This window comes from Magallana gigas, chromosome 8 (genome assembly GCF_963853765.1).
Source record: "Magallana gigas chromosome 8, xbMagGiga1.1, whole genome shotgun sequence".
In the NCBI taxonomy this organism is placed as follows: Eukaryota; Metazoa; Mollusca; class Bivalvia; order Ostreida; family Ostreidae; genus Magallana; species Magallana gigas.
In genome coordinates, this window is record NC_088860.1 from 20,432,975 (window position 1) to 20,444,252 (window position 11,278).

The window sequence follows — 11,278 nt, forward strand, 5'->3', positions numbered from 1 at the left end:
TACATGCTATTTTTGACCATAAATTAACACGTAAAAAAATCCAAATATTTTAGCTTTAAAATTTTAGCATTTTCCTATATCATTAAATAGAACTCTTCTTCATAAAGAGGTAAATGTAATCTAAAGCAAGGCCATGATTACTAGTAATCTCTTCACCATTCTTATAAATCTGTAGGTACTAGTATATCACATCATGTAGGGACACACGCTTTTGGGATTGAACAAAATATACAAAGTTACGGTCGATAATAAAGATATGTATGTGATAAAAATATAAATAACCGACAGAACAGACCCATGTTTCAAGTTCCTGAATTAGAAAGTGTCACATCTCAAGGTACACGCACTTATGATCATCAACAATTTAGCTACATTTATTTAGTACATGTATATTATGCGCGTTCACATGAGAAGTGATAACCTATGGCCAATGCATTTTTCACCTGCATTGACTGCAAAAATATTTATCTATCATTTCATTGAAATATAGTTTAAAATCTACCCAGTGGGATGCCGGGACCCTTCTCATTATAGGATTTGTCTTATTTTAACAAAAATATAGAAACAATACATTATGATCGAGTGATAATTAATTTTTTTTCATTTGTTGTCAGCTATGGAAGGATACATTAACACTCATGGTCTCTCATTTTAAAAAATGTTCTCATTTTTAATCTTTTTTTGAGAGTTAACATTTCACCTACCCAGGTTAACCTGATTTTTACAGCTGCTATTAATCTTGGCAGATAAATAAGACTCTTAATTACCTCAATCAATTTTATGACTTGAATTTATGATACTATATATACAATAAAATTGTCCCGGTTGTCCTAAATTGTGCACACTGTACAGAAGCGGACAAAATGTCGTCAACGATCGAGGTAAGAGTATTTCAAGAAAATAAGCTCATTTTTTTATTATTACAATTATTAATGCGTTTGTATATAAATTTGATTATTTCTATTTGATGAATTATAATATTAGCAAACAAACAGAAAATCCAATCAGAATTTGTTCAGATATTAAACAGCGCTCTATGGAGGCAGTATTTATTCTATATATAAAAAGTTAAATGCAATGAAAGGAAATGATTTATTCTGACCTACTTTAAAAAAAAATCAAAACATGTATAATTGATATTGATTAAGATAACTGCATATCAAATATTTACTTGATTATATCTTTTACTTTTTAAAGTCACATTTTCCGAAAACATGGTGCTTGTTGTGTTGTGTACTGGGTCTACTCTTATTTAAAAATGGTAAGATCAATCTCTGTTTTAAAAACTGTTGGTACCTCACTACACCTTGACCTATACATTTTACGACGCTACGTTACAAGATGGTGATTTAAAATGTTTTTGAATTGTTTCTATCAATTTAGTTGGTTAGATATCGTCGTACATTAAGCTCAGAGGTTAAGGTATCGGTTTTGTGAACCGCATATTATTAGTTCAAATGTGCCCCAGGTTTTTGTTTACATTTATTTAAGTAAATTTTTGAAAATATATTTTTTTAAATCCCAAATTGCAAAAGTTTTGCCTATTCGAATATACTTCTTATCCATCACGATATTTATCATAATCAAGTAAGTTTTTGCTGGTTTAAGAAACTTTTTAAGGTGCAGTGAGCCACCTTAATTGATGTGTTTGCAACTTTTTGCTATATTAAGACCTCAATGCATTATAAATGCAAAAGTAAACATGTGAAAAACTAGAATTAATCTTTTCTTAAGTCAAGGTTGTCTATAACTACATGGACATTGCTGGTTTATTTAAATCCCTGTTAATGTTTACAGCCATTATAAAACTGACATACTTGTACATTGCATGGCTCTGCAATAAAACACTTAAACAAGTTCTTCCACTGTTGTATTAACGTAGAAGTCATATGATAAGAAACCAAATATATTTACGTATAGATAAGTAAAAACCATAAGATATTTAAGGAGGCCGACGTTAGTTTGCATTGCGCATGTTTTTTGCGCATTCTAATATAATACAGTTGATTTATACTTCTTATGAATTTTTTTCGATATCATTTATAAATTTGAACACAATAGACAAAATACAGATAAACATATTTAGATTTTTAAAGGAAAATTTTATTTTTAACACGATTTTTATGTTGTGCGGTAGGGGAGCATTGCCATTGCGCTTTTATGACGTTATGATAAAGTGAAGCTTTGTAGGAGTACGTTATAAGAAATAACATAAAAGAAAAAGTAAAAATTGTACGCTGTTGAAATTTCATATACAGAATGATGCTATCCTCGAGGGCATTTTCCTCGTTTTTAGAATGAATCCATTATACCAATCATCATTCGTGATGATCCAAATATATAGCAAAATTTGGTGCATTATAATGTTTTGAGATGGCCCCCACTAAAAACCAGACGGTAGAATTTTGTGTTTTTTACATATAAGGTAGGAAATGATATTATTAATCATATATAACACTTGGAGAAAAAAAGCTATTGTAGTATTTTTTAAAACTGCTTTGATGTGCGGAAAATGACAGTTTCCTATATATTCTTATAGTAAATGTACCTCTATTTTGAGATGGTCCCTAAAAAGAACCAGACGGTCGATTTTCATGAACCTTCGCAAATAAACTAGAGTTGGTTTCAATTACATATGGTTAAAAAATAAAGAGTTATGCTATTGTAGTTTTTCCGCAAAAAAACCCAAATCGGCCTCCTTAAGTTCTATTTTTAATTCTATGCTGATATTCATATATTTATTCCTATATTCATTTACACTTTTTCTTATAAACGGCTCCTCTTGGAAAAGCTGGGTAGAGAAATGTTCCAATAAATAGATTTTAATTAAAATGAAAATTAAACGTTACTTTACGCCTTCTCATTCACTCTATGGGATTAAAAAAGAGAACGATATAATTATAAATGTTTACTTTGCTTGTTTATGTGTATGGTTGTTGTATGCAATGTTCAAAATATGACCCGTATGAACCAGGAAATAAAGAAAACATTTCCTGTTTAATTCGTCAACAGTGAACTAAATGTATGCAGAACATTTGTTTTTTATTATATTTTCATCTTAAATGCTAAAATCTGATTGGTTTAGACGCAGTTGATAATTCGTTCTATTAACCTAAGCGTTAGCAACACACTTGGCAACGGGTAACCCAGCGAATTGTTACATGTACGTAAATTAATTGATACTAAAACTATTCAGTTAACCATTGTTAACCCCCGCTTCGCGTCGGTTGACAATGGTTTTTTCGGGGTGTCAATTTCAACTGTTACCCTCCTAAACAGGCACTATTTATATAATGTTCTGAGAAAACACATTTTAACATCCAAAATCTTTTAGAAGTCATGAAAACTTATAATCGACTTTTTTTTTGTTCCCAGTAGATAAAAGATGATTAAATTTATAGGTTTTGTCTTGTTATGTCATTACGTTTTTGTTTTTATAACATCAGTGGAGGCAGAAACAATTCAGACTATTCAGAAGGAATACTTCTCGTGGCGAATGGAAAATGAACCAGAATATGGGACCTATTTAGGGAGATATTCCTTCAATGACCGTGTATATTCCTATAACATATCGATGTTTGAAGTCAGAAGGGTGAGTATACCTGATTTTGCACAGCTGTAATAAACATGTATTTATATAAGTATAGTATCATATCTTAAAAAAGAATAATATTTTCAGAAAAATTTAATCACAGTCCTGAAAGTACTGAACTCTCTCTCTCTCTCTCTCTCTCTCTCTCTCTCTCTCTCACGGATGCAACACTGTGCCGACTGATTAAATATGACATGCACGTCAACCTTTGGATAGTTATTCATTTATTATGAATTCTAGACGCCTAATAAATATGCTTAACATGATTTATTTTATTGTGTAAATATGACCAAATATCAGATGAATTAACCTTTCCCTACTAGAAATATTCTGGGTCTAACTATTAAGGTAGCATTGATAATCTGATTGCTCAGGGTTGGAAGTAACACACGACTTGAACCAATTCAAATTTATTACATGAATTATTGCTGACGAATGATAATAATTTTGCAATTTTGCAGGAATATATACATGTACGTTAAGTATTAAAAATAAAATAAATGAGCTTCCTTTTATGCTTAAGTAGAACTCTTATCTTTGGTATTAAATGCTAATATTAAATACTAATGTTAAAGGTGTTTGAGGGTAAAACAAAGCTTTAGCTATCAGGGTGACATACCTGGATACAATTGTGAAGTGATAGTCTTCTCTTAAAGTTGTAATTGTTATGATTTCAGAACAAAACGCAAGAATTTCTGAACCGATTAAACGCCATAAGTTCCAACATTACAACTTCAGAGAGAATCAATTTTCTCATTCTCAAAGACACATTTGAGACGTACATCAATGGATCCAAATGGGCTTGGTATGTAAAAATTAAATGAAATTACATAGACAGTACATTGCAAGTTCAAAAAATAATATGAAATACCATTTGCCGTGTTATTGTGAACCGACGAATACTACCTTGTTTCTATGTTAAATTTAAACGAAAATATTTTATTAATGATATAGGTACGGGGCACTTAATCCAATGAACTTTCTAGAAGGAGCACAGTTATATACAAGTGCTGTTAAAGCGTCGACCAACTCCAGAGGGGATTTTGAAAACTATATTGCTAGACTTAATGCCATCCCGCATCAGGTTGAGTACCATTCGGCTGTTTTAGATTTGCACCCCTTAAAACAATCATGAACAATCCTGAACATTGCCCAATAGTTAGCAGAAGTAAAAGAACCCATATTCTTTATTAAGGTTTTTCTTTTTTATAGCTGGAAGAAATAAAACAAAGTTTCCGGGAGGCTATCAGATTGAACAGAACATATCATAATGTTTCAATAGTAAGTTACTATCACGAATGCCTATTTTGAGCAAAATATTTAATAGAAATTTTAGACACAGAAAGTATGTACTAAGAGTGTTCAAGCTCTAAAGTTATCTAAAGCAGCATTATACCCGATACCCTTATTCGTCCCTGATATACAATGTACATGTAAAAATAAGAATTATTAGGTATACAATACCGCATAATATTTTCAGTCTTTTGCTATATAATGTCAATTAACTTTTTGCAGGTTAGCGTTCCGGCTATGATAGATCAGCTTATAGTGGATCCACTGCAATCTCGTTTTTACTCTCCATTCAACAACTCCTTGTCAAATGCTGCTAATATACCAGAATCTGAAAAGTAAGAGAACTCAAATATACGGTATAACTTATTTCTAATTCCATTTATTAGTTTTTAATATCATAACATTTTGCTAAGTATTTCGATATGCATTAATATTCTTGTATAAATAAAACATAAAAATATTATAGTCAGTTCTTAGTTCTATCAAATCTATCGTTTCTATCAATTTTTCACGATTTCAAACAAAAATACGGATACTTATCAAAGAGGTATAAATGAAATCGATAAAAGGGAAAAAAACAAAGATTACTTAATTGACAACTTATCTTTTTTCACCTGGAGATTCACACAACCGAAAAGAAATTTAAAGAAATGCACAATTTTTTTTCAACATTGTCTCTCGGGTACTTTCATTTCACTCGCTATGCAACATCCCTGTAGACTTTAAAATTTTAACCATGTATTGAAATCTGACAAATTAGAGAATTAGTTTCAAAGGAGATATTTTGATATGGGTTTTTTCATAGTATTGAATAAACATAGTTTTAAACTTATGAATCTTGAATAATTTAAGAAGAAAATGTGCTGCATAAATGTCTTCGGACAGAGTAAAGAATGCAACAAAACCCAAATAATTACGTTGTTTTGTGAAAAAAGCGACATTAATCAACAGAATATGTAATGGATTTTTTAGGATCTGCGTTGTTTTAAAAAAACCTTTTATTACGCGAGGTTTAAATACACTGGTAAAATTAAAAAGGCTACAGGTATTTTGAATTGCAAAGATATATATGTTATCGGGAAATTCATCCAAAATGTTTAGATATGTGTTCTGGGTTGTTCCGAATTTATTATTAATTCTAAAATTTTATACATTTACTTAGTAACCAGAGTGTTTTTGACTTCTACTACCCGCGCTACGCTATCCCTACATCCATATCTCATTTCTAGGTTTTTTGTCACTTTTGATCTTTTATTTCTAACAGATCAGGAATAAGAGAAAGGGGACTTCAAGCTGTAAACATGACAATTGAAGCATACAGAAGTCTTAAAGATTTCATCATCAATGTAAGATGAAACAAGAAATCAAATTGACGCAAGCGTCAAATGGGCCGCAAAAATATAATTGTTGTACGAATCATTGGTTGTTAACATAAAAACACACCACAAAGAAGAAAATAAGAGTTGGTTGTACTAATCTTTATCATGGTAAATTTTAATATACTTTCAGCAACTTGTTTTAGTAGAGTTTAACATTTTACTATTATCATAAAGAATTGATTTCGTTACTGTAAGCATTTCTAACGGAAATTGTATGATCATTGCCATAGTATGAAGTAATGGAGAACACATTGCATGATTTGTACATTACTCTAATACAAAGTTCAACTCATCATATTTCTCTTAGAGATTATGTATTTCAAACCATTTTGGTTTTTTTGTTGTTGCATTGTATTGAATGAAAACTTAATGCATTAGTTTAACATATGATTTTAAGGGACCTCATAATAAAATAAAAATGGATTAGTTCAAATTTTCCAGTCAATTCAAATTTTCATTTCTGTCATATTCTTGCGTAAATAATTGATATAAAATTAAATGTCATTTCATGATATTTTCTACAACATTTTACATGGAAATATAATAAATACACACGCAAAGTCATTTTATTTGACACGGCACATAGAAATTCAAAAATATCATTTATATAAAATTTAATGACATTCAGGTCTTTAGTATTTCAGGTCTTTAGTAAGTCCCGCATACCGATCCTGATGCATTGTTTTGAAAAGAATGAAGAACTCCGAAATTTTCCGAATAGATTATAGTCTCGATAAAAACGCGCCAAATACGACAATCTACTAAGTATGACTTACTTTTCATTTACGAGTAAAACAAAAAATACATGATATTTTCTAAAAGGCATAAAAAATATTTCTACATGCAAATTTACTATTAATTCATAAAAATAAGCATAGTATTAATTCTATTAAAAAAAGAACTATCCCGCAGAAACACAGTAACAATATTTAAATGTGTATCAAATAACGGACCGCCTTCCGGCGGCCCGTAATAACCAAACCTAAGAATGTTCTGTTTCATGGTCTCTAGTATATCTATGATAAATACTGTTTGTCTCTGCATTGACAGGAATACTTTCCCAAAACGAGGACACAGTATGGTGTCAACAGTTTGCAAAATGGATCAGAGTACTATCGAGCTTGCTTAAAGTGGCACCTGTCTTTTGATATGAGCCCTGAAGAAGTTCATAGAGTTGGAGAGCAAGAAGTTGAAAGGATTCACCAAGAAATGAAAATGGTTTAATTTTCTTTCCATTTTCTAAAAAGAAATATGTATGTTTCAAGATATGAAATGTCAATCAAACTAAGATTATTTATTTTTTTCAGACTATGAGAAGGCTAAATCATAACGGAACGGTTAAAGAATTTTTTAACAGCCTTGTGAACAACTCCAACTTTTATTCTAACGATTCTGTAAGTATATTTTGGACGTATGATAATTAATTCAAAAATTTAAAAGTTATAACAGATAGCCATTCACATACTAAAATTGTAGTAGTATTTGGGTATGTGAAGACATAAGCAACATGAGGTAGTGGCCAAGAGTGACTGACTGACTTAAGTAAATTTCTAACTGTATTTATAATCTAAGAGATATTTGATAAAAGTGAGGTACAGTACTCATGATATTAACTCAAAAGCTCAGACAAACCAGGACAATTATATTGACTAATTTCGGATAATTAGCAGAGCAAATTGACTTTGCTAATTACTTACCTGGCATTAGAAAACTATTAAATACATGTTACATAAAATGTCACACCAGAACACATTGATGTTATCATAACCTTTTTATTCAATCTTGTACGATTGTTTCGCAGGACAAAATTATTGATGAGTACAAAAAAATTGTGTTCGAAAGAATCAACCCAAAGTTACCGGAGTTTTTTAAGGACATACCAGATGTACCTTTAGAGTAAGTTTTACATGAATTATTATCATTTTTATCAAAAAAAGGAAAAAAAAAAAGAAATGACATTACCCTACCTAAAAATTTATTAGCAGTTTAAATACTCCCCGAACTAAATGTATAATCTAAGTATTATTTGCAAACTTTTAAAATAGTTTTATTGGCATTTTTAAGAATAAGGAAGATGAGTTACGATGGACCAGGAGGAGGCTACTCTTCTGCAACAGAGGAATATCCAGGTGTTTTCTCCATCAATCTTTTCCGACCATTAGAAAAGTAAAAGTTTTCAAGTTATTTACAGTGACAGATAAATATTTTTGATGTATTGGCGATTCATTAGTAAATCATTACATTTTCATGTAATTCCATTTATAGTCCCTTTTTTGACTTTATGGCACTGAGTCTGCACGAAGCAAATCCAGGTCATCATTTACAGGTAACCAGTTTTAATTTACTTAAAATTTCTGATTAAAACCGTTAAACATTCCTTTTCGTCCTAACAGTAAAGCGTTTGTTGACATAATTTAGCCCTTTAAAAATAAAAGGGGTCGAAAAAGGATTTCATAATATTCAAATGCCCATTATGAGATCTCCATCAAATTCTAAGGCACAAATATATCAGCATTTTACCAATTTTGGGAGTTGATTTAACCATGTATTCTGTGACGAAGTTGTTCTTAAGAACAATATACACGGAATGTTTTACTACAGCACAGTTACGCTATGCTGGCAGATCTTCCAGACTACCGACGACACACACCTTTGTCCTTTTATGACGTTCCTGTGTGGTTTCCATGGTACTCTGCTTACTCTGAGGTAGATATCAAAAGATAACCCCCTGTTCAAACACAAGAGTATGCAAACTAATAGGAAAAGGCGATATGCCTCATATACTTTGTATTGATATTCATATTACGAGCAATCGATGGCCATGGCTATTTTCAGATATTTCGAATCTCCATATGAAGAAGAACAGTGTGTAAAGATATAGAAAAATAATCATATTTCATAGTTAAATTATATGGAGATTTTTTAAAACAAATTCTTAGCTTTTAGATTAAAAATAATGCATTCAATGATCTATATGTAAGGTAGTTTGTTCATTTGTTGACCACTAACCTCCTTAAAATACTAAATATATCATCAAATGCTGTTTTTTTTTTATAGGGATGGGCACTATATTCTGAGTATCTTGGAGTAGAAATGGGACTATACCAGGATGATTATGAGTTGTGAGTTTGTTATAACATTTATAGACTAGGAACATTGTAATAATTTGTTATATTTTTAAACACCTGATAGGTTAAAATTTCCCACTTATTTAAAAAGTCTTTCTTTAGAATGGGTCGCTATAGCGCTGAGATACTTCGAGCCTGTAGACTTGTGGTTGACACGGGATTACATTACTACAAGTAAGTGTGATTTGTTTCTAAGATTGAAGATTTAGAAGGTTTCTATATGAAATAAATTAAATATTGGACTTCTCTTTTCAGTTGGGATAAGCAGAGAGCAATTGATTACATGTTAAATTACACCGCGTACTCCTTTGAAGCTACCGAAATAGAGGTTAACAGGTATATCACGTGGCCAGGTCAAGCTTGCGCGTATAAAATTGGAGAAATTAAGATGAAGGAACTTCGGAAAAAGGCAGAAACAGAATTAGGTAGCTTTACTTTTAAACTACCAGAGGTGGTTTATTCCGTATTTACTATTCAGATATAAAATACTGTACATTTTAAGGTCAGACGAAACGTTCCTCGAAAAATGAAGATTAATTTTAAATTTTCAACGGCCTTATATTATACCAAATAAAATAGTTATTATATTTAATCATTTTCAAAATTAAAATCTTAAATACATAAATGTATTCATGCTTAAAAAATTTATCAGCAATTTAATTGTATTTTCAATAAGATTATAAAGGAATTTGCATACTCTAGTATCTTGCAGAAGTGCCTGATAAGGTACCCTAATTTTTTGCAAGTAAGCTTGTCAAATTAGTAATAAATCAACAACAAATTCATGGAGAAAGTTTTATGAAATTGAGGAACGTGTAGTCTGACCTTAATATATCTTGTCGGCGGTCTCTATAACATAATTTTGATTTGATTTAAGCAACATGATAAAAAAAACTATATTCTGTATTCCTTTTTCTTGTAGGTACAGGTTTCGACATCCGCGATTTTCACTCACTGATTCTTACTAACGGTGCTGTACCCATGTCCGTTTTAGAAATGTTAGTAAATGAATGGATCAAGGAAGTCAAAACAAGACCTGCCCTATCTGGGGGTTCTCTTGTCACTGGAAGTCATAAATGGCAGATTTTCTCACTCCTTTTTCTCTTTATTATACTTCAGTGATTATTTCTAAGGAACAACAATCAACTTTTGAATTTAAATAAGTCCATTTCTTCTAGATTTAGTAAAAAATGATATATTTTATCTTTGTGTATTATATATTCTATGTTATTATCACGAAAATAAAAAAAAAATCGCGAAGATTGATATTTCTGTTGTATTTATGAACATAAGACTTTTAATTAAAACCTACCTGAAATGTAAACGTTGCGTTTGGTGTGATGTTTGCATCATAGCTTTATGTGACATCCAAGAATGTTTGTTTGTACTGCTAACCATTCTGCAAACTTTTTTTCTCATGTACCTATCTCACACACATCTCTCACACACAATATTATTTTCTCTTCTCACAGTTATACATTATTTGTATTTATTTAGTAGGTCAACCCTGGCAACATTAATTTAAAAAAAAATTTTAGATAAAAAAAGTGCAAACCCATTTAACATTAATGATATTGAAACATTCATTTGTATGGGATGGATTTTTAAACATTTGAATAAGCAATATAGATCATCTAATTTAGCATGAAAAAATATGATAAAGATTTTTAAAATTTTTTTATAACAAGTCTTAACATGATAGATACAAACTGAATTTTGCAGCGCAATTGGTTGTTACATTTTTAGAATTCAATAAACGAGGTGCAATTCTTTGGTTTTTGATTTTGATTAAATTAAATCTTGTAAGTTTGCTAGCTAAAGTAAATTCTTTAAATCAGTGGCAGGCACATACTAAACAATAATTTCTTATCCACACCGTGCCAATG

The 11,278-nt window shown here is 30.5% G+C and overlaps 1 protein-coding gene across 1 annotated transcript; it reads left to right on the plus strand.

Moving 5' to 3' along the window:
* Window positions 1–65: 65 nt before the first annotated feature.
* On the plus strand, window positions 66–10,864 carry LOC105326092 (uncharacterized). Its single transcript, XM_011425953.4, has 18 exons — window positions 66–881; window positions 1,198–1,261; window positions 3,447–3,592; window positions 4,270–4,397; window positions 4,547–4,676; window positions 4,805–4,873; window positions 5,108–5,220; window positions 6,150–6,231; window positions 7,315–7,482; window positions 7,572–7,658; window positions 8,066–8,160; window positions 8,329–8,430; window positions 8,530–8,590; window positions 8,866–8,970; window positions 9,322–9,386; window positions 9,495–9,566; window positions 9,648–9,817; window positions 10,315–10,864. Exons 1-18 carry the CDS (start codon window positions 864–866, stop codon window positions 10,512–10,514), a joined length of 1,875 nt encoding a protein of 624 aa, XP_011424255.3. The 5' UTR covers window positions 66–863; the 3' UTR covers window positions 10,515–10,864.
* The last annotated feature ends 414 nt before the right edge of the window (window positions 10,865–11,278 follow it).

Coding starts and splice junctions, on each gene's coding strand:
- LOC105326092 (XM_011425953.4), top strand. Junction 4,398..4,546: donor AATGGATCCAAATGGGCTTG/GTATGTAAAAAT, acceptor TTAATGATATAG/GTACGGGGCACTTAATCCAA. Junction 8,161..8,328: donor ATACCAGATGTACCTTTAGA/GTAAGTTTTACA, acceptor GGCATTTTTAAG/AATAAGGAAGATGAGTTACG.